This window comes from Silurus aristotelis, assembly GCF_946808225.1.
Source record: "Silurus aristotelis genome assembly, chromosome: 26".
Lineage (NCBI taxonomy): Eukaryota > Metazoa > Chordata > Actinopteri > Siluriformes > Siluridae > Silurus > Silurus aristotelis.
The window spans coordinates 9,688,937-9,712,738 of record NC_139599.1 but is presented as its reverse complement, the minus strand read 5'-3'; the positions used below and the strand labels follow the sequence as shown (position 1 = coordinate 9,712,738).

At 37.4% G+C, this 23,802-nt stretch overlaps 3 protein-coding genes across 3 annotated transcripts in view; 1 reads left to right on the top strand and 2 right to left on the bottom strand.

Moving 5' to 3' along the window:
• Positions 1-14,570, top strand: part of fkbp15a (FKBP prolyl isomerase family member 15a) — a 20,097-nt gene extending 5,527 nt beyond the window's left edge. The window contains exons 7-26 of the mRNA XM_083531842.1: positions 2,362-2,511; positions 3,468-3,536; positions 3,644-3,784; positions 3,923-4,020; positions 4,349-4,397; positions 4,785-4,892; positions 5,040-5,136; positions 5,242-5,315; positions 5,972-6,035; positions 7,243-7,346; positions 7,529-7,627; positions 7,717-7,802; positions 7,983-8,079; positions 8,516-8,687; positions 9,092-9,228; positions 11,726-11,881; positions 12,387-12,473; positions 13,138-13,203; positions 13,429-13,536; positions 13,841-14,570. Coding sequence (XP_083387968.1) covers positions 2,362-2,511; positions 3,468-3,536; positions 3,644-3,784; positions 3,923-4,020; positions 4,349-4,397; positions 4,785-4,892; positions 5,040-5,136; positions 5,242-5,315; positions 5,972-6,035; positions 7,243-7,346; positions 7,529-7,627; positions 7,717-7,802; positions 7,983-8,079; positions 8,516-8,687; positions 9,092-9,228; positions 11,726-11,881; positions 12,387-12,473; positions 13,138-13,203; positions 13,429-13,536; positions 13,841-14,107 — 2,229 coding nt within the window. The 3' untranslated portion in view covers positions 14,108-14,570. The remainder of the gene's footprint in view (positions 1-2,361; positions 2,512-3,467; positions 3,537-3,643; positions 3,785-3,922; positions 4,021-4,348; positions 4,398-4,784; positions 4,893-5,039; positions 5,137-5,241; positions 5,316-5,971; positions 6,036-7,242; positions 7,347-7,528; positions 7,628-7,716; positions 7,803-7,982; positions 8,080-8,515; positions 8,688-9,091; positions 9,229-11,725; positions 11,882-12,386; positions 12,474-13,137; positions 13,204-13,428; positions 13,537-13,840) is intronic.
• The window catches only part of LOC310720668 (uncharacterized protein), a gene marked incomplete at its 5' end in the record, with an annotated part of 579,035 nt that overhangs the window by 422,132 nt on the left and 133,101 nt on the right, over positions 1-23,802 (bottom strand). The gene's annotated exons all lie outside the window — the stretch shown is intronic.
• lrsam1 (leucine rich repeat and sterile alpha motif containing 1) overlaps positions 14,445-23,802 on the bottom strand; it is a 21,646-nt gene continuing 12,288 nt past the window's right edge. Inside the window, exons 15-24 of the mRNA XM_083531851.1 lie at positions 23,369-23,468; positions 23,199-23,286; positions 22,984-23,058; positions 19,774-19,854; positions 19,364-19,459; positions 18,149-18,247; positions 17,902-18,033; positions 17,522-17,582; positions 17,237-17,418; positions 14,445-16,963 (exon numbers count right to left, since the gene is read on the bottom strand). Of these exons, the coding sequence (XP_083387977.1) occupies positions 16,841-16,963; positions 17,237-17,418; positions 17,522-17,582; positions 17,902-18,033; positions 18,149-18,247; positions 19,364-19,459; positions 19,774-19,854; positions 22,984-23,058; positions 23,199-23,286; positions 23,369-23,468 (1,037 nt within the window). The 3' untranslated portion in view covers positions 14,445-16,840. The remainder of the gene's footprint in view (positions 16,964-17,236; positions 17,419-17,521; positions 17,583-17,901; positions 18,034-18,148; positions 18,248-19,363; positions 19,460-19,773; positions 19,855-22,983; positions 23,059-23,198; positions 23,287-23,368; positions 23,469-23,802) is intronic.

The following is a 23,802-nucleotide window of genomic DNA, read 5'->3' as shown; positions in this document are numbered from 1 at the left end:
ATTAGGAGCTCTGAAAAGGTTTTATGCCGATCGGACAGGCAGAGGGACCGAGCTGGAAAGGATGTGCTGTAAGTTCGAGCAATAAAGGATGCAGATGGAAATGTTGACTAATGTGGAGTGTGTTGCAAAGATAGAGGGAGTATTTCTTGAGAGAGAGAGAGAGAGAGAGAGAGAGAGAGAGAGAGAGAGAGAGAGAGAGAGAGAGAGAGAGAGAGAGAGAGAGAGAGAGAGAGAGAGAGAGAGAGAGAGAGAGAGAGAGAGAGAGAGAGAGAGAGAGAGAGAGAGAGAGAGAGGTGGATGATGTAGAGATGGTGAAGCAGGAAGTGGATAGGATTAATAAGGAGGAAGTGAGAGCAGCGATTAAGAGGATGAAGAGGGAAAATTGGTTGGACCAGATGACATACTGGTAGAAGCATGGAGATGTTTAGGTGAGATTGCAGTGGAGTTTTTAACAAGATTGTTTAACAGGATTTTGGAAGGTTTGTAATTGAGCGGATACCTGAGGAATGGAGAAGGAGTGTGCTGGTACTGATCTTTAAGGACAAGGGAGATGTGCAGACCTGCAGTAACTACAGGGGAATAAAGTTGATCAGTCAACTAGTAGTGGAAGCCAGGCTGAGAGAAGAGGTGACCATCTGTGAGCAACAGTATGGTTTCATGCAGATGAAGAGCAACACAGACGCATTATTTGCTTTGAGAATGTTGATTGAGAAGTATAGAGAAAGAGTTGCATTGTGTTTGTGGATTTAGAGAAAGCGTACGACAGGTTGCCGAGAGAGGAGTTGTGGTATTGTAGGAGGAAGTCAGGTGTGTCCGAGAAGTATGTGAGGGTGGTGCAGGACAGTGTGACAGTAGTGAAGTGTGCAGTAGGAACGACAGACTGGTTCAAGGTGGAGGTTGGATTGCATCAAGGATAGACTCTACACTATTTTCTTTTTGCAGTGGTGATGGACAGGTTAATGGATGAAGTCAGACAGGAGTCTCTGTGGACTATGATGTTTGCGGATGATATTGTAATTTATGCTGAGAGTAGAGAGCAGGTTAAGAAGAGCCTGGAGAGGTGGAGGTACGCGCTGGAGAGAAGGGGAATGAAAGTCAATAAGAGTAAGACGGAGTACATGTGTGTGAATGAGAGGGAGGGCAGTGGAGTGGTGCGGTTGCAGGGTGAAAAGGTGGTGAAGGTTATCTTGGGTCAACAGTGCAATGTAATTGAGTGTGTTAGACAAGTGACGAGAGTTCGGTGGAGAGGATAGAGAATAGTGGCAGGAGTGATTTGTGATAGAAGGGTATCTGTTAGAATGAAAGGGAATGTTTATAGGACTGTGGTGAGACCTGCCATGTATGGATTAGAGACAGTTGCATTAAGTAAAACACAGGAGGTGGAGCTGGAGGTAGCAGAGCTGATGTTGAGATTTTGATGAGGATGGACAGGATTTTAAAGGAGTTTATTAGAGGGACAGCACATGTAGGATGTTTTGGGGACAAAGTGAGAGAGGCCCGATTGAGATGGTTTGGACATGTGCAGAGGAGGGACATGGGTTATATCAGTAGGAGAATGCTGAGGATGGAGCCACCAGGAAGGAGGAAAAGAGGAAAGCCAAAAAGGAGGTTCATGGATGCAGTGAGGGAAGACATGCAGGTAGTTGATTTGAAAGAGGCAGATGTAGAGGACAGAGTAGTATGTAGACTGATATTCCGCTGTGGCGACCCCCAAATGGGAGCAGCTGGAAAAAGTTGTTTATTATAGCAGAGCATGGTTGAACTTTTTTTATCGCGAAGACTTGGATCTATTTCCTTTAATAGCGCAGCTTTACTAGTACAGTTCCAATGAAACATAAATGAATGTAAATTATTTATTAGTTTAGTTGTTTTAATATACTATTTATATATTGGAGCTTGTTAAAGGGGACTTAATTGCTGGATAATCCATGTAATTTAAGGTTGAAATACATATTAAAATAACTTTGTTGTTATTTAAACTTGGATATGAATAAGATAATCATATATTGTGAAGTTTTGTGTATGGGGATGGTTTATGTAATCTTAATTGTTGCCAACTTGAGGTAAAAACGGAATAACAATTTTCTGGTATCAGAAAAAAGAATGTTTCAAGTTGGTAACCTGCTGCATAACACCATTTTTAAATGTTAGGATATAAATAATTGTGGAAGAAGACATATGTAGATGCTTCTTCATTGTTGTCTGTTTCTTAAAACTCCATTAAGGGGGGTATTTGGATGTAAGTCGAGGTGGTGTTTGTCCCATATGTGATTGTGGTGGTGTGGTAGAAAAAAACTGCTTCCCAATTAACCTAAATTTCTATCAATAACATCAGGTTTATATGCATAATCTGTTTGTCAGGTGTGTGTAGCCAGGTGGAACAGTCAGACCTGCAGGGATACTTTTCTGACTCAGGACTTGGTCCATGGAGAGGGACCGACCATTAGCATGGGGGACACTGTGGAGGTGGCCTTGTCTAGCTGTCTGCTTCAGAATCATGCTATGGAACAGGTGTGGTTATGTTTACATACGTGTTTTGGATTGCCAGGGTTTTTGCATGCTTATTAAAATACTTTGAGCTGTTTTAAAATAAAAGTATTATAAATGATGTAAATCAGATGGTGTATAAAATGCTTAAAATTCAAATGTAAGTATATGCTATACATCTATAATGTATGTTCTTATTAATAGAGCAGTGTGTTCTGATTTTTGTAATCAGAAAAGATTTGTGTGGTGTTTAAGAATATACAGTGGGGCAAAAAAGTATTTAGTCAGCCACTAATTGTGCAAGTTCTCCCACTTAAAAAATGACAGAGGCCTGTACTTTTCATCATAGGTACACTTCAACTATGAGAGACAAATCACATTGTCTGATTTTTAAAGAATTTCTTTGCAAATTATAGTGAAAAATAAGTATTTGGTCAATAACAAAAGTTCATCTCTATACTTTATATACCCTTTGTTGGCAATGACGGAGATCAAACGTTTTCTGTAAGTCTCCACTAGGTTTTTACACACGGTTGCTGGTAGTTTGGCCCATTGTAATTAGAAATGGATTTTAAGTATCTTTCTGCAACATTTATAGAAGGAGTCTCTAGTGGCAGTGTTTTGTAAAGTAAGCTGAATTTCAGGTCTTGTTTTAATTTGTTCACTGAAATCTTAATTTCATTGATTGTGGTATAAGAAATGAAATGGCCCAGGATGTGAAAGAGTTTTGTTAAATAGAAAACAAAATACATAAATTCTACATAATGAAATTCAAAATGTTGATTTTTTTTTTTTTTATCACGCAAACTATTGCCTATTAAATCTGAAGGTCTGAGCCAAGCAGCAGTCCAAGTCATGTTTTACCATGATTTCTTGCATTTTTGCTGAAATGAAGCACACAATTGCTTCTCTGCAGTTTGTCCTGTTCCCCAAGCCCCCTAGAGGTTTGTTATAGCAGGAGACATGACTTTATTTTTCAGTTATTTGATTCCAAATTCTGCAATGATGAGCTTCAGCGAGTGAGCCTGCACTCTGACACACCTCTTATGGTAAGACTTTATTTTGCTGTGTAAACGCTCATGTCTACACATTTGACTTGATGAACTAAACATGAGCCAGATCTGCTAAAATGGGTCTGTTCATTGCTCTTATGTAGGGATGGGAAAAGGGGATGTTGGGGATGCAGAAAGGAGGTCGACGTCTTATAATAGTTTCCCCCAGCATGGGTTATGAGTCAAATGAAGGTCCAAGCTGTGCAACACATTTCAGCACTCTATTTGCTGTGGAGGTTCTACAGGTAGGTTGTTCGTTTTCTTTATTGCACTGAATTAGAGATCCACATTTTAATGTAGGGATTACTGATGTGTGCTTAATATTAGGTAGTAAATATTAAGTGCCATTTTTTTTTTTCTTTGCTGTTTGATGCATTATTTAGGTTAATGGCTCCAAGAAAGCAGACAGGTCTGCTGCAGGATCCACAGACAGCAACAAGTCACTAGTTCCTGCTCTAGCTTTGTGCTGCTCCAACCAAGGGTTTGTCCAAGACACGTCACAGACGCATAGAAATGTTGTTCTTGCATACCACTATCTAGCAAGCTACATAGCTAGCATTAGCAAGTAACTTGTTAAATACAAATTTGGTAATTATTCTATATTATTTTGATGTGTAGCTCAATTGAACAAGTATAGCACAATGTCTACTATCTCCCTATTAGCTAATGCCATTTTTGCAGCACCACACATTCAACTGAAGTTAATAGGATGCAGTGTAGCAAAACTTTAAATTTACACATCTCATGCACAAGATTATTTTTCTGGCTAACTGCAGTTGGATGACTTCATGAATGTGTTAATTCTTTAGAGATCAAGCACCATGGGCTAAGTGCAGAACTCCAAATAAGCTTCCAAAGGTGAGCCACATTTAAAAAAAAAAAAAATCATGCATGTATTATTTCTTGATTCCTTTATTCATTCTTGATGTATAAAACACACAAAGACTTATAAAACTTGATAAAACTTTGCATTGTATTTATATTTGAACATAAAGCTTCACCCCAAACCATTGATGAAAGCTGAACAAAATATAAACACTAATTAAATAAATGACAAATACAGATTCAGAATATTACAATGATTAAAAGCCTTGAGTAGTTGCTCAGTGCGCTCAAGTATTTTGAAAAATTGTTTAATTGCTTTTATAGATATTAAACGAGTTTTGTGAAGTTTGTGAAGTTTGTGAAGTTTGTGAAGTTTGTGAAGTTTGTGAAGTTTGTGAAGTTTGTGTGTAAAAACTGCAGCTTCCAGAAGCAGACAAAGTGAAGGTAATCGCCCGCATGGCTAAAATGGGTCAGCCCACGGTGCCTTTCCTAAAAGTTACAGCTCCACACACTGACCATGCCATAAAGGTAGGGGGAATGTATGGACACACATGGTATTAGAATATATTATCATTTTTACTGAACATTTCAAATTGCTATAATATCTTGCAATTTAAATGTCAAATGTAGCCCATGATGTTTTGACATGTCAGTAAGTTTAATGTCTCTGTATAGGAAAGCAGTGTGTGTGTGTCAGTGTGTGGTTTGTCAGCTCAAGCTGCTGCTTCATCTCCACTGCCTGTAGAAACCGCTTCCTCATTATCATCCACTGGTAAATGTATTGTTTGTCAATGCTACTTAACTGTAATTGAACTTTCCAACTTTTCTGTTAGTCACATGTGTTGTGCTTCATCTACTTTGTCCTCAAAACGTGCAGCTGTCCACCTCCCAGAGGCAGTGAATACACGCACAGTTAAGGAGGTGCATGTCTGCTCAGATCGAGCTTTCCAGGTGTGGTGTTGATCTACCATTATTAATAACATTTCTTTATGCTATACATCATGTTTTCAATTTATTAGAAGTAAAGCTCAAACATTTAGCAGACTTCCTTATTCAGAGCGACGTACAAAATTCAATTAAATACATTTTTATTTGTATAGTGGTTTTAACAATAAACATTTAACTGTACACAGATATTGAAAAAAAATTGTCAATGAATAAATCAACACTGGTTTGCTAGATTACAAAATTAAGATACAATCAGCCTACAACTCTTGAAAGGATTTTTTTTTTTTAAAGTGCTAGTTTAAGAAGGAAGAGGTTTTACCTATCGCAGACTAAACTTTTGCTAGGTTTCTACACATATGGCTTTTTATTGCCAGATGTGTGCATTTTGTGGATTTTGTTGCTAGATTTAAGACTTGGTGCCTCAGTAAAACAAATGTTTAGTGATTAAAAATTGTGTGTGAGTGATGTATGTATTTGTGTGTATGTATGTTTATATGTAAATATAAAGTACATAACATTAGGCTAACAGTTATTAATCAAGTGATGGAAAACACAGATATAATACATGTCATACTATAAGATTGTCTATGGAAATTAGTTTTGATTAAATTAATTGTATTTGGTTGCTTGATACCTTTTTTGTGCTTTTTAATAACCAGCCTCATTCATCACATTTGCAACCTTTCACGTTAACCTTTCCACCCCAGCACACACCATACCCAAGTGAGTAAAATGTTTCCTTCTAAATGGGTTGTTTTTGTGTCATGATCAACTGCTACAGTTTTCATAAATTTGCCTCCATACATGGCCCCAATGTGTTCGAAATGAACAATCAATATGTGGTAGTAGGTAGACAAAATAACATGGGTATCAATAATAAGGATTATTTTTTTAAATATTTGGATGCAAATCCTTTGCAGGTTAATACCTGCCCGAAATTTGTAACTCATGCACATCAACAAATGTGTGACCTGCATGATGTTTTGCCAGGCCTCTGCTGCAGCTGCCTTTACTTGATTTTTCTGGCTCTTTTGGCTTTCAATCATTTAAAAACGAATTTCTTTGCCTTATGAAACTGTCTTTTTGAGTCTTTATCCATCTATATTGGTGTGATCCAGCATAGCATTCTTGCAGCAATTAACTAATTATGTGCAAAAATATCTTTATATATTTTAGAATTAATCATGCTACTTTTGTCAGCAGCGTATATTAAACACCACTGACCTATTGCCCTGGCTGTCATCCATTCCCATGTCATAATACCGCCTTCATGTTTAACAGTTGATGTTGATTTGAATTGAGTGCTTCCTTTCCTCCTCCATACTTATCACTTTCTATAATTCTGGTACAAATTCATCTTGGTTTCATTTGTCCAAATCACATTTTTCAGTCAGTTTTTTTGATCGTTTGGTGTTTTTCTTTTCCTTTTTTTCGTTTCTAACCAGGTAAGAATCAGCTTCTGTGATCTTCCAGGCCAAATTGTTGAATTAGCCACTTTTAAAGTCCTTGCTATCTCTCTGATGGGTTTTAATGATGGCCTGCTTACAGCAACATCTCTTTGGACCGCATAGAAAAATTTCCCAAGATCAGCCACCAAATGCAAATTTAACACTGGAATCAACTACACACTCCTTAATTTATGAATAGCCAACAGTACAGTGCTTGTCAAGTTTGTACAACAGTGGCTCTAATTACTAAATGGCTAATGATGTATTTTTCTCTAAGTTTTTTTCTAAAAGTATTTTTCTCACATCTTGATTGCTTAATTTGGATTCCTTTATTGTTGTGTACAGAAGTAAAATTGTCAGTTGTCACTGTCCAAATACTTATAAATTTGCCTTTGTATGTCTGTAGTTTGTATTCTTTTTCAAATATTGTTGCACTGCTGCACTAGTTATCTAAACATGATTTTAAAAACATTTTTGTTTAGGTGACGTTGGCTCCTACATGATTAGTGAGTCACGGCAACGTAATACTGAAATCCGTTTAGCTGTAGCAAAAGTGATTGACAAAGTTGACTGCTTGGCTTCTAAGGTAAAGCACAGTTTACTTTGTTTCTGGGTTTGGCATTTGTTCATAAATGCAGTAATGATTAGTGTGGAGTAAGATTAGATATTTGCAACAGCTGTTTTAGGTGGGTGGAAAGAAGCTTTTTACTGTCTCAAATTCAAAACTAACTTTTTAAAAAATAAAAAAAGAAACACATTCTTTTCCAGATGGATGAACTACAAAAGCAAGGCACATCCTCTTTTGCTCTGTCTGGTGGATCTCTGGAAACAGCCATGATCATGCATAACATACAGAGAATTATTCACGTGTGTTTTGCCTAATTGACTGTTCAGCAAATAATCAGTTTGTGGTACTGGGATTGTTTAACTGAACACTGTCTGTTTTTGAGCTGCAGGAAAATACCAGTCTGAAGGACGTTCTAGAGAGGGGCACTGGAGTGGAGGAACAGGACTATAAAATAGGAGCGCTCACTGAACAAAGGCAATTTGATTAAAATTATGACTTTAGTTTTTATCCATCTTCATTAAATCAGGGTCATAAATCATTTGAATAATTAGATTATAAAATGTAAACAGTAAAATGTAAACTGTACACAGGTTAAAATTTTTCTCAGGAGCTTTTTACTTCATGTGTCTGTGTTGTCATAAAACTGTGTGTTAGGTGTATGGAGAAAAGCAACTTGCTACTAGAACAGACAAATGAGGTTCTTCAGAGCAGTGGTCATCATTCCAGGCTTTTGAAAGCAGAAGAGGAGAAGGTTTGTGTAGTTGCTCTTCAGCTCCAGTGTACTGTCGACTTATTACAATGTTTGTGCAGACCCTAGACCTGTCAAACCATATATAATAATCTCAAATCACAAGTTGAAGAAAAAACTTTTGTTTAAACTAATTTCTAAGCCTCTGATTTGCTGTGTGTGATTGACTAGGAAAAATTTTTAATATTGAGGCACTTATTGAAGGAGCACTTTTATAACTTCTTTATTAATTTTGGTATTTTACCTGTGCACACATTTTGCCAAATTCTCACTTACAAATACACCATAAATGCAATTTTTTTTTTTTTTTTTTTTTTTTTTGCTGTGTCCCAGCACCATATATATGAATTATTATATTTAAAATGTGGTACAGTGGTGTTTTAAAGAAAAACTAGACATTAAAAATGAATAAACTTGAAACCAGTTTTTCTCCTCTCAGATGCGTTTGGTTAAAGAGTTGGATGTGTCCTCATCTTGTGTGTGTAAGCTGCAGCAGAAGGTCGATAGTCTTCAGCAGAGGGTGACTGAGCTGCAGACTGACCTCAGTGCCATCCTACAGGAAAGTCAGAGCCGCTGTGCTCTGATCAGTTGTCTGGAGTCTAACGTGGAAGGTTCAGTCATTTGGCTCTTGGTTGTTTATTAATTAATTATTGTGTTTTTAATTTTGTTAGATGTTTTTGGTTCAGTTTAATTATTCACAAGACAATCTTGCATTAAGGTTAAACAGTGAGGGTAATATCTCAGGATAGTTTTTAATAGTGTGTGTATATGGACATGTGACTTGTTTAAATGTCCTTACTGATATGATTATATTCAATAGTCCTCACTATCATGCAGTTACTAAAAATTTTTAGCTTGAAAAACATCTGCGCTTGTATTGGACCACTTTTTGATAAGCATTATCTGTTGCCAGTATTATTTGCTGTGTGTCTTTTGTAGTGGCTAATGGTATAAACTACCATGAATAAAATGTTCCGGTAGTGAGTAAGGAATTATATGTTTAAAAATTGTACAGAGTTGAAGAGGGAGATTGTTCAGTCTCGACAGCAGTGGAGAGAAGAGAAACAAAAGTGCAGAAAAATGAAATGGACAATGACAAACACTGAGGAGGAGATTCAAGACCTGAAGGAAGAGAACAAGAGCCTTAAACAGGTATATGTGAGCATAAGAGGAAGGAAGAAAGGGGTGGGGCAGAGAGAGAATGCAAATAATATAAAAAAATGTAGTCTGATAAATGTAAAAGTCATGACTAAAAAGTCTGCACAGAGCTTTATAAAACGATTTTACTGTAGCATTGCAATTGGATAAAATTAAAATGCTTAAAGATTACTAAAAATAACTAACAGTATCACTCTTAGCATTCAGCTATTTAAAATACAGAATTATCCATTGTTAATTAATTGTTATGCCAAACTGTACCCAATCCGACCTGGTAAACAGACTTTTTTTCATTGGAACTTTTGTATACAATTCCTGGCCAAAAAAGTTGACGTGAAATCCAATTTTTCATCCAGAGTTTTGTTAATATTTGTTTGTCCTATATATATATATAATATACACACACACACATCTTCTGCAACACATTCCAAAGAATTTTAGTAAGATTAACACCAGGACCCCAATTCATATCTAAGGTGTCTACATTAAAACTAATGAACTTTCCACAGGCTTTAACGAAAGACAGTGACTGTAACACGGCTTGTATCTAAACAGTAGCCTACCAAGAAAGTCATTGTTCACTGGCTTTCTCCTTCCTTTCACAACAATTTCTCTCAAGAGTTTTCTTTTGGCATCGTCGTGTGTTTAAAAATCACCATTAGTGAAGCTTTTCTCCCGATGCCGTGCAGCTCAGAACACAGGTGAAGTGCGTTTTTTTTTTTTTTTTTTTTTTTTTTTTTTTTTAAATGCCTGGTTTTATTTCCTGTAGGGACTCCAAGTGAGCGGCAGGTCAAACGTCAGAGGAACATTATCCATATTTATGATGTGGTGCGGCCCGATTCAGTGGGAGCGCATCTGATTCAATATAAAGAATTTAATTTGTCTAATGTTATTGGGCTCAGTTTCTTTGGCTAGAAGCTTGTGAAACTGGGAAAAACCCAGGAAAAACCCCTAAATTAGCCGCATCATTGTATAAGCTGCGGGGTTCAAAGAGTGGGGGGAAAAAAGGAGCGGCTTATAGTCCGGAAAATACGTTCATTTACGTATTTCAGGAAGAGGTGGGTCTTCAACCGTTGCTTACAGATAGCCAGGGACTCCACTGTACGGACACCTAGGGAAAGTTTATTCCACCACCTGGGTGCCAGAACAGAAAAGAACCTTAAAGAATACTTACCTCTCATTCTGAGAGAAGGTGGTACCAGTCGAGCATGAGGTGTGAGGTCTCTGAGGTAAGAGGTTGATGGTCCATTTTTGGCCTTGTAAGCAAGCATCAGTGTTTTGAATTTGCCAGCAGAGAGTTGCAGTAGTCCAGTCTCGAAATGAGAAGAGACTGAACAGCACCTGGGCAGCCTTTGTGGACAGAAATGGTCGAATCCTTCAGATGTTGTAGAGAAGAAATCAACAGGAACGAGCCACATTAGCAACATGTGAGGACAAGAAGAGTTGACTGTCCATAGTTACCCTAAGGTTGCAAACAGTGGCTGAAGGGGAGAGCAGAGAGTCATGAAGTTATTGAGATCTTGACCTGGAGATGAATCACCTGGAATGAACAGCAGTTCTGGTTGCTGGGGTTGACTTTTAATTGATGAGCACTCATCCATGAAGATCTGTCTGTCAAGCATGCCGAGATCCAAGCGGAAGCTGTGGCATCTGAGGGAGGGAAAGAAAAGATGAGTTGAGTGTCATCTGCTTAGCCGTGGTAAGAAAACCCATGTGAGCATATGACCTCAGCAATGGAGTGGGTATAGAGGGATAAAAGGAGGGGACCAAGTAACAAGCCTTGTGGAACACACAATTCCCATGCTGTTCCGTGGATATTGAGGCTCCTGAGGACAGACAGGAGAGTCTTGTGGTTGACTGTGCCGAATGCTGCTGAAAGATCTAGGAAGATAAGTACTGATGACAGCTTGGCTGATCGAGCAGCATGCAGTTTCTCAAACAGCCAAAAAGGACATCTCTGTGGAATGTGCCGCTTTGAAACCAGACTGGTTTGGATCATGGAGCATTTTCTGTGTGTGAGACACAGTTGGTTAAAATCCAGAGATTTAGAAAGAAAGGAGAGAAGTGATACCGGTCTGTAGTTGTTGATGTCTGATGGATCCAGAGCAGATTTCTTTAAGATAGGAATGATCCTTGCTTGCTTGAGGGTAGTTGGCCAGATTTTAAGGACCCATTGCTTGTGGAGATGAAGGGCAAGGAGATCTTGTGAGATGGTCTGAAGCGTAGTTGAACTCTTCTTTCCCCAAAGATAAAATCCACGAACAGTGTAACGTGCTCATTCAGTGCATACATTCTATAACTGCATTATGCTGCTGAGACTTGATTAATTGTAGAGTAGGCGCTAGGAATGTCTGGTGACTCACATCATGCATTTACCTTCTTACCCAAACACACTGACCACCTTAGCCAGACAATCACTAAATCATATTTAAAGATCACTGAACTGTGAGATTTCCTGTTTTAAGGATGATTTGAACTGTGTGTTTACCAGCTGCTATCGGACAAAAAGAGGAGATGGCAGCAGGAGCGGGAACGCTTTCTATTGGAGCAGGAGGAACAGCGCAGCAGCAGTGAACAGGAACAGCAGCAGCTGCTTGACCAGCTCAGGAAAGCCAGAAGCATTGCTGGAACCTACAGCGGACCACAGGTGGGGTGTGTGTGTGTTTGTGTACCACATGCAATAGGTCTTTTACTAACTACAAATCCACAAACTAATCTTATCAGATTTCACACATAATATATATGGAACATACAGTACGTTCTTACATATGTTACCTTTTATGTACATACCGATATAAAATTAACAGAGAATCTATATTATCTGAGCTGCCGGTGACCGTTGCATTCAAACATTGCACCGTTTGCCTCCATATTTGGAGCAGATCTCCAAATACTCTAAAACCTGGAAATTTCCTGACCAAGCATACCACACCACACTACTGGCATGTCTCACCAATTGTGGCATTAATACTTTTATATTTCTTGGGTCCAGCCCAGGATATACCATTACGCAGTCATTTCAGCTATAATCAATTATACTGTCAATACCAGAGAAGTTGAATACAGCAGCCAGTGTAATTAAATTCAGTGTTAACATGTACCAATCACATGTTTCGTATACGGTTTATATATTATTTACACTTTCTGTTTAGGTTGAGCTGGAGAGGAAGGAAAGGTGTGACGCAGCACTAAAGGAGCAGAAATTAAAACTTGAAGTGATTACTCAACTACAAATAAAGGTACCATGTTAAAAGGCAGTGGTGGACCGTGCATCACCTTTAGTGGTGTCCTACTTGAATCAATCCACCTCTTAATACAATCATGATGACACCAAGGCAGAAACTATCAATATAATACAGAATCGCAGCATAACCCACTAATACCGCTGCATCAGAGACTGGTGTCTTATGTAGCAAGAATGAATGGCATTACTAAAGCAAGAAACCCATAAACACAATTTAGTTTCCCAGCATATGCGGTTTGTAACCTCTGACCATCAGATCAATGGACACAAAAATGCTGACATAATTGGCCATCTATCACTTTGTAGAGGTCACATCACATTCTAATTCAGCCTTCAAGCATCAGAGTTTATGAATAAAAAAAAAAACAAGCTGCAGGTGCTGATCTTGCAGGCCTTGCGTCAGATAACTTAGATCCTGGCAACATCTGATGTGACGGCTGATGCTCCTTGCAGCACCGCACCTGAGAGACTATGAAATTAATAGATTATTGGTAATAATTTAATACATATTTATGGACAGAAATATATTAAACCGCAAATCAGTGATTGAGAGTTTGGCCAGCAGAGAACGCCTTGCTGGCCCTGTTTGCCTGCCACTTTTTGAACGGCATGGCCAGATGTGTGTTTACCGATTTAATATTTTTCCTTATGCTTTGTAGAATTCAAACTTGCAGAAGGAACTGGCAAGAGAAAAACGGCAAATTAATGCTCAGCTGGCTGAACAGGTGGGACGTGATCATTGTTGGTCTGTACATCACATCCTTTAATCATCACTAGCTGTATGACTGAGTGTGAGGCAGTAAGGTGTAATTAGACAAACAAAGCACTGCATTATTATGGCATCCACAAGACTATATGCAAAGCTTCTGAGGCACACTAATTTTATGAAACTTGATTGTCTTTCTATAATGTGTGAAACTTCAATTCAAACATTTGCATGTGCTTTACAGGTGAAACTGGTAATGAATGGGCTGTTCCGCTCTCTGAGGGCAGAGTTTAATCTGCAGGAGACTTATCCTGGTGAATCTGTTCTAACAATTGTCCTCAATACCATCAAGGTAGCCTTTGACTGACATTAGATTTGATTCTTTCTCACTTGTAAACCAGTTTATATAAAATGTTTGCCAAGTGAATAAGTGTAATGTCAGTGCATTGTAAGATTTTACATCTCTCATCTCCTTGTCAGAACTTTAGATGTGTGTGCATTGCGTCATTAGATTAATCCCATCCAGGGTATTTCACACTTTGTGCCCATTTAGCCCATTGAGTCTACAGTCACTTTCCAGGAAAAAAAAAGCAGTTTCTAAAAATAATAATTATGAATGTTATTGTCTGACAATGAATGATCTATTTATATTGCAGCAGGTGACTCTGCAATTCCTCAAGGAGCTCAAGTCTGAGGAAGATGATGAAAAGTACGTCACTGCAGAGGAGAAAACAAGAATTGAAGAACATGGAGAAAAAAGTGAGAAAATGGAAAGCCCCCAGAGCCTGGACCACACCTACACGACAGCATATGAAACCAATAGTCTAGAAGCTTCTGAAGTGAGCAGTGATTCTTTCAGAGAAGCAACTGGTGAAGTGAAAGTGAAGGGTTTGAAAAAGAGTTTCACTCTACAGACTGATTAAAGATTGGATTAACTCGTTAATTGGAAGTATGTTGGCAGGAAACTCGCCAAATGTGTTTGTGCAGTGCTACTGTATGGAGCAACACCAAGAAACTTTTACTACATTTAATACCACTTTTTTTTTTTTAAGTAATTAAACTGTAATTAAATGTTATGATGATATCAACAATGTTTATTTTATATTGCTCTATTTCCATTTTTTTGACCTGGATACAATGTAATACGATGGCCATGAGAAGACTAGGCAAGAAGGTCCTCTGTAATTTGTATTTAGTTACAATGTTAAATAAAATATTACTTCAAGAACATTTCAGATATAAATCGACACTGAATAGATGCACTGTAAGCCAAGTTTATTTTGTATATTCATTATGTACTGACTTGCTAATGCATCATTCAAACTCGCAACAATAATCAGAATCATGTTTATATAAATAAATCTGTTGAGTGATGTTTCAATATGACATTTCACATTTAAGGTATAAACATGCACAGTATGTCCTACAGAAATTACACAGCTTTTGGGTTATGCAAGAGTGCCAATGTTTTCACAAATGATACTAATATACTTAAGTTTTAGTTAGAGGGTATACTAGAAGTTGATTTTGCTACATGAGTCTCTATGAAAGTCTGTTTAGCAGAAGGTGTTTGGATATGCAAAATAAGGGTTAAAACCACATCCAGGGATATATATGTAACAGCAACATTGAGTAGTGAATAAGTAGAAACGAGGGCTTTGGGAGCAGATTCTTATAATTAAACCATGCTTATGTAATACTGTGCAAAACCTCGGCCCGCCACTTAGATAACATGCTTTATCAAGCCCCCACCATGTATTACTACAGCAGATGGATATTAACAATACATTTATTACTGCAACAGAAATAATGTATTTGTAAAATCTGGTAGAATGGTGTGTTCTTAAAGTCTATAACTGCCGTTGCCCCCTATCACTGTCTTGCACTCGTTTTGGGGTTATTTAATTCTACACATGACTATCCCACTGTCGCTCACCCTCATGTTTGTAGTGATTGGAAGGATTGTGCATTAGATGCTTTTCTAAAGCTGCAAGGATATGAATTTTAAATTTTGCCCCTCTGTGCCCTCCGCACACACACACCCCAAGATTTATTCTAGTATTTTACACACTCCACCCATTTAAATTTCCTTAAATAGAAATATTGCAGAACCTAGACTTTTGCACAGTAATCACAGCAGAGTAAGCCTATCCTATTGTACATTTTATTTTGTTTACATTCTATCACGAGACAGACCTTTTGAAACATGCTTGCTTATAAGAGCACTTCAGTGAATATGAGGATAAAGATTATCTATGAATAAATTAACCCCTCAATCAACAACAATAAGAAGACTGGGGCAAGAAAATAGTGTTTTCCAAAGACTTTGGCAAACACCACCAACACAGAATAGTGATCATTTAACAGTTTCATACAGACATACAAATCACAGCAGCTAAAAACACCCTGCAGGTGCCAACTAAAGCATGACCTAAAGACTGCTGTTAGTGAAAACATGCCACAACTAAGACATTAACACTGCAACATTTTTATATTGTTATTGAATGTAAATAAACATTTTTCGCTATTTCACCTTTTAGTTCAAGCTAATGGAAGCTAAAGGGATGGAATCTTCCGAGACTGGGGGGGGGGGGGGTCCCTTTGGTCTTAAAGCCCCTACTTTGAATGTTAAAAAGCTTTTATTCAATAAACATTTCTAAAAGAAAAATCAAGAAATATTCTTTAACCAGACACTTTAAGAAACAGTTGTAGCCCTGGATTGAGCTGACAGGAAGTCTAAAGTAACTCTAATAACCACTTTTTACATTTCCATTTGCAATTTTAAGAGATTCTATTGTACAAACACAAAACAATTTCTGAAATTGTGATCACACACACATTTTATATATATATATATATATAAATAAATGACCCTATGTAAAGACTGAGCATTAGATTAAAACACTGCTTGCCTGACTATATGTAGCTCCTGAGTATCTCAGATTGCAATAAAGCCACTCTAATTCCCATTCCATTGACAGTTAAAAAAAAGTACAGTTTAAAATACTCACCATTAACACACAAAATCTTTACAAAAACATTGTTGCCTACAATTTTGCTCAGGCACAAAGAGGCAATCAAACGGGAAATAAGTCACTTTAAAATCTGTGTTTGGCCTAATAGTGGAGCTGGAGTAAGCAGGCGGCTAATTATGATTAGTATGTCAGTAAACCTGACATCTTGACCAAATACAATCCCAACTTAAACTGTCCCAATTTAAATTGCCTGAAAGAAAATTGGGGAAATGAAAAAAAAAAAGAATGTCGTAACTAAAATAAATAGACAGAGGCTTTAAGACATAAGTCACGAGCCTTCATTTATCTTGTTATAACAGTCAGGATTTTGGGAAAAGCACACAGCAGACTAAAAAAGGCACAAGTATTAAAATAGTGCAGATTTATAACATGAGGACCAAAGCTATTGATTATCTACTGAAGTTTCATAAACAAAAATCTTTGAATCTTTGTTTCTCACCATGTGAAATGCATACAGTTAAATGACTTGCCTCCTTTTCAACTGGAAATACTCTTGATTTTTTGGTTTATTGTTGGGAATCGCACCCTAGAACATCATGCATTATGAAAAAAAGCATGAGTGGCAGGAATATTCTAAACATGTGAAAGTGCATGAGTGGTCAGACCAGGTCCTGGACGGTATTAGCCATGGTAAAGGCGGATCCGCTGAGAGATGCAACTGCGGCACAGTGGGCATGACTGCAGAGCATCACTGCAGACCTGGCAGCAGCATATATGACCACATGGCAAGAAGACCACCAGGGACTAAGCAAAGACACAAGTACATTGTACACAGGTGAGACAAGACAATTAGTTCATATTATTAGGGCTGCAACAACTAATCGATAATGAAATTTCTAATCAACGAATGCCGTTATTGATTAGTTGGGCTGCTCAAGTTACAGGTAAGCGTGACGATAAGATAATTTTATCTAGTATTTGTTGCAGTCATAATGTGAAACATGCAAATGGTAAAAAACTAAAAACTTTTATGCAGTTCCCCAACGTATGTACTAGAACAACAAATAGGGTCCTTACCCTATCCTCCATACACACCACACACTCGTTTGTGCCTGGTGTGTCCATAGGGCTTGGGGCTGTAGGGGTAATAGGGGTGCTGGGGGTCAGAGGTGAGGTCAGCTGCTGTTGCGGCGGTGTGAAGGGAATGGATGGACCAGGTTCTTGTTCCTCCTGGGACTTAGGGGAACTCTTAGGAGAATCTGTGTTAGGAGACATTTGAATTTTAGAGTCAGTTCCACCATAAATAACCGTTACTTAAATATTGACATGTTTGAGAGGATGAAATGTAAAGTGTCTGCTCACTCGGTTGTTCTCTGGCCCAGTTTAGGAGAGCTTTCTGTATTCCTACTTCACTGATCCCCAACTGAAATAGCAAGAAGCAAAAATCTTAAGTTGTCTTTCAAGCTGAAGTTGTGTCACTGTAACCCAAAATGTATAATTATTTACAGCTGGTAGGTAAAAGCTATTGTGAAACAGGATGCTACTGTGTTTTTGTAGCTGCTAAGCAAACATGTAGATAAACATTTTTGAATGGAAGTATCGTGAAAAGCCACTAAGGCATAATTCTAATTTGAAAAGTTAGTGAAAAGCAAATCTGATATTTGTACAAGTAAATAACATGTTTATTGTGAGTATAAATGTATTTTTAAAGCCTACTGTTAATAAAACTTTTAATTTCAGACCTTGCTGAGGTCTTTGGTGGTCATGTGACACAGAGCCTCTGCTGTGATTCGATGATGAGCTATGACTGGCAGGTAATGCTGAGCCGAAAGCTTACACAGCAACTTCACCAGCTCCTCATCTACACCAGCTTCCTGTATAAAAAAAACAAAAACAAAGTGCACCAAATTAACCATACTATAACACAACTACATTCTAACATCGTAATGTGATTGGTCCATTCGAGTTACGGTTTTACATTAAACTGACCTGCATACGCAGAGACAGTGGCTTGGCATCCAGCAGTCTTTGATATTGGATCATCCAGTAATTTTGCTGCGTGGAATCACTCTTCAGCTCCAATTCCATCTAAACACAATTTTATCATCAACAATGAATTCTTGTGTAAAGATAAAAGCACTAAGCCTGAAGAGTTGGACTACATTTCAATGTGGCACATTGGTGAAGATAATGTTCTAGCAAAAGAAAAGACCATTATGACGATATGTGCTATTAAACAATACAGTGATTTGTACAGTTTACTTCATTCTATTAACTGAGAATGTAACTTTAGAGAATTAATGTAATTTGTTCATTCCTGTATTAGTAACACTGCAATTAATGACTGTATTTTTAATAATAAGATTACATTAATAATGCTGGATTGTGAGTGTGCTATGAGCTATTGCTATTTCATTGTTATCTTTTATAAGTTTACATGGAACAATATGAACTAAAGGTACACAAGGAGTAAGAAATAAACTATTAATGTAAACTCACCACCACGCATGTGTGCATCTGTTCATTTATGAATTATTCAAATCAACCAGTCAGGTGGTAACAGTACAATGCATAAAATCATACAAATATAGATGAGCTTCAGTTAAAGTTCACAACAAACACCAGAATGGAGAATAAATGTGATGCAATGACCAAATGCATTGGCCAAAACTTTGCTATGTTGAGTTTTTACCCAATGTAGCATCAGATTTCTGTTCTTCACTGAGAGCAGACCAATGTGGTCTTTTGCCATTGCAGCCCATCGACCTCAATGTTCGTTTTTTTGCATGCAATCTGACATGCCTTTTCTGGTCACCATGGTTATAATAAGTGGTTGTTTAAGATACTGTAGCTTTCATTAAGCCTGAAACTGTCTGGTCATACTCTGAACTCACACATCCACAAGACATTTCCACTCACTGGATGGTTTTCTGTTTTCTTTTTAAACACTAAAGACTGCAGTGTGTAAAAAGCAACAGTTTCTAAAATATTAGTCATCTTTCTCTGACACCAACAACTCTATAACAAGGAGGTGTGGTTGAGAGCTGGATGAGGACAGAGGGAGATGGCCACAGCTTATGTGCAAACACACATGATCACATTTTCCTCACTCATATCTGAGGTCATTATTAACTGAAGTTCTTGGCTTGTATTTGGAAAATAGCTGATTAATAACTACTTTGCCAAGTTCTACAGCAGCCTTACCAAAACCTGTTTGAGTTCCATCTCTCTCTGGTCCTTTTGTTTCAGCAGCTGCTGAAGCATATCTGACAGAGCCGTCCTCTGCGCTGCCAGTGACTCCTAACAAAGCAAAATACAGATAACCAAATGAAGAAACAAAGTCATTAGAAATGCATACATGGTTGTTGTATGATCATGGTGCTGGGTTGAGGGTGTATAACAAAGTGACTGACAGAAGCAAAACAATGTATGAATGAAGCAAAAAGAAAAGAAAGTGTGAATATCTACTGAATTCTGAATTTCTATGAAGAAAACATAGGGCCTTTATTTCAGGACACTGAACCCTATACCAAATAACATAAATTCTGCTATTTTATACAAAGAAATGTTTCACTCCAAAATAGCCACATCAGCTTCCTGTTTTTCCAACATACCTGCAAGGTTTCTGCATCCAGATTCCTCCTTTTAACCTCCAGCTTTGTCAGCTGCATTAACTCTGCCTCAATTAGCATAATCTAGAGACATGAAGACACGATGAGGTGATGCCGAAGGCTAGAACCAATAAGAAGCCTCAAAGTGCCCCTGAATTATTATATCATTATATAACTCAATACTGAAGAAAATACTGTAACAATGGCAGTAGCTCTGTCTCACAGTCATTGCAAAATGATCAATACTTTATGTAACTGAATCCACACATTTCAAAAATTAACCACCATAATTAACAGAATTTTGTAAAGAGTAAAGGAATCTAAAATGGTTTACAAACGATGCATGTTTTCATTAGTTTTAAACCTTAATCCTCATTAATTAATCCTCATTAAACCCTAATAGCTTCAAGCCAATTCAGTGATTTTTTTTGTTGCTGCTTAAATCTAATTCAGTGCCACTTTAACATATTTTAATTTACATAATCATTTATACATTTTATTTTTAAATGTAAAGGGGTACTTTGAATGCTATATCTGATGACACTGCTGGTCGTATGTAAACAGAAAGGGTTGACAGCAAAAGCTGGGCAATGCAATAAATAAATAAATAAATAAATAAATAAATAAAATGGTCGGCTGCAGATGATCTATGCACTTGATCACTAAGGACCTGATACTTACAGTGTGTAAGTTTAGGAGTTAATGGCCACAGTTGTCAAATAACAATCGTGTTCAAAGCTGCATTCATTCATACTCACAAAACTTTATAAAAACCTAAAGCTCAGACAACTGTAACATACACCATCTCAAAACAAATACTGTGAAAGAGCAGCTCTGTCATTGCAGCTAGTTAGCTATTACAGATTTGTATATATATGTGTGTGTGTGTATACACACACACACACACACACACACACACACACACACACACACACACACACACACACACACACACACACACACACACACACACACACACATATATATATACATACAGTGGTGTGAAAAAGAGTTTGCCCCTAAACCTAATAACTGCTTGGGCCACCCTTAGCAGCAACAACCGCAATCAAGCGTTTGTGATAACTTGCAATGAGTCTGTTACAGTGCTGTGGAGGAATTTTGATCACTAATCTATGCAGAATTGTTGTAATTCAGCCACATTGGATGGTTTTCGAGCATGAACCGCCTTTTTAAGGTCATGCCACAGCATCTCAGTCGGATTCAGGTCAGGACTTTGACTAGGTGACTCCAAAGTCTTAATTTTGTTTTTCTACAGCCATACAGAGGTGGACTTGCTGGTGTGTTTTGGATTATTGTCCTGCTGAAGTTCGCTTCAGCCTGAAGTCACAAACAGATTGCGGGACATTCTCCTTCAGGATTTCAGGGACATTCTCCTTCAGGATAAACAGCAGAATTCATGGTTTCATTTATCACAGCAAGTCTTCCAGGTCCTGAAGCAGCAAAACAGCCCCAGACCATCACACTACCACCACCATATTTTACTTTTGGTATGATTTTCTTTTTCTGAAATGCGGTGTAATTTTTATGCCAGATGTAATGGGACACACACCTTCCAAAAAGTTATATTTTAGTCTCGTCAGTATACAGAGTATTTTCCCAAAAGTCTTGGGGATCATCAATTTGTTTTCTGGCAAAACTGAGACAAGCCTTTATGTTCTTTTTGCGGTTTTCGTCTTGGAACTCTGCCATACAGACCATTTTTGCCCAGTTTCTTTTTCATGGTGGAGTCATGAATCTTAACTGAGGCAAATGAGGCCTGCAGTTCTTTGGATGTTGTTGTGGGGTCTTTTGTGACCTCTTTTTGTGACCCTTTTGGATTTTATATATATATATATATAAATATATATAGAATAAGTTTCCAACCTTCTTTGCTCTAAAACAATCCCAAACCATTAAGCTTCCACCTCCAAGACACATATCCTATACTTATACACTGCATTTATACATACTGTATGTATATATATATATATATATATATATATATATATATATATATACATACATATATACACAGTATATATACAGTATTTGTTATATACATACAGTATGTATAAATGCAGTGTATAAGTATAGGATATGTGTGTGTGTGTGTGCATGTCTGTCTGTCAAAAAACCTTGTCTTTTATCACATTTGGGACAAATGCATGTTTCTTTTCACATTTTTCTCTGTAAGACAGAGAGGAGTAGAGAAAATGTTGGTACACTGTCTCACCACCACAGTCAATCTTGGAGGTGGAAGCTTAATGGTTTGGGATTGTTTTAGAGCAAAGGAGGTTGGAAACTTATTCTGATGAAAGAATATTGATCCAACATGGCTACTGTGGAACAAATTTCACCATACAACAAAACATTGATGTGAAACATACATCCAAGCTCTGTAAGCATTATTTAGAGCAAACAGTCAGTTGGAGTGTTATATATCATGTAATGGCCTGCCCAGTCACTGCACCTAAATCCTATTCAACTGCTCTGGGATGAACTGCATCACAAGGACAGAAAGTAATATCCAACTAGCAAAGAAAATATTTTCAAGTTTTCCAAGAGGCATAGCAAAGTATTTCAGCTGAATTTGTGGAGAACTGATTAGATGTCAAAGTGTGTGTAGAGCTGTGGTTCATGCAAGGGATGATATTATTTAGTCAAATTAAAAAATAACATCTGTATAAAATCTGTTCTGTACTGTTAATAACCTAGTTTGTGGCATGTAAACAAAAGGAAAACACGTGTTTTCTAAAAAAACATAAAATACTTTCTGTCAAAATCCCAAATTTAGTACATATATGCATTATGTAAGCAATTTCACAAAATATTAAGACATTCCTGCAGGCAAAACAAGTTACTCAAATCTAAATAAATATGTATATAACCTTGCAGATCACTTGCCAATTTCAAGCCAATTACTCAAGTTTCAGATTAGCAACTCTTCTTAGCAAATGTATAAATAGTCAAAATTAAGATTTTAAGAGATTAAACTTTAAAAACTAACTTGAATTTGTTCATTAATACTGTCTTTGGCAAATGTTCTGGCAAACAATTTATAAATAAAGTTTGATAAATTAGGACTTGTACTCATCCCTAATACTCAGTCCTTCAGCAAAACTTTTAACCCCCAATATCTTAACATCATGCTAGATTGTATAATGACCTGCCAGATGACTAAATATAAATAAAAGCATAAACCATGATGTCTACCTGGTTACGAATATAGCCATGTACACTGTCCCTTTGGAGCTGCAAGGCCTCAAAAGCTGCCTTCTGCATCTCTTCCTGCAAAACAAAACATTCACATTCAAAGTCTCACTAAACTAAAATAAATTGTAAAAAAAGAACAGGTCTTGCCAAAGAAAAATCTGATCCTGGTGCAGCACATCTAGTTTAAGTAAGAGACAAAGAGTTTTTTTTTTTACCTCCTGAAGGATCTGGCTGATGGCTTTGCTTTTATCAAGCTGCTGTAGAGCCAAGACCTGCTCAAACTTCCTGTCCAAAGTATCCATACTGAAGATAAACAAATGTAAACTTCAAGGCCTAAGCAATAGAAAGTCTAGATTGTAGGAGTCTGACAAACATCTGCTTGTACCTCCTGCAGGCTTCAGACACCATATTTTGTCTCCTGTTCTCACTGGCTTCCTGCAGTAATCTCAGTGAGTAGCCCTCTGATAACATGGTCTGCATAGCAACTATACACATAGAGAAGAACATTGTGAGCTGACATATAAATCTCTTTAGTCATGTTTAGATAGAAATAAAAGATCGTGGATCTACATGAAGCAAAATGAAAAGCATTTACTCCAACATGGGAAGAGTATGCATTTGGGAGTCTAAGAGAGAAAAAATGCTCTATAGGAAGAGGGACAGTGTCCAATCAATCAGAGGGACACTACCATAAAATGTATGTGTGGACAGTTAGTGGTCTCCTCCAAGCTGTTGATTATAGCATATACAGCAGTTTGCAGAAAATATGTTAAAAGGAGAAGCAATTTTGCCCTGGCTTGGATTCCTGTTTGGTATCTT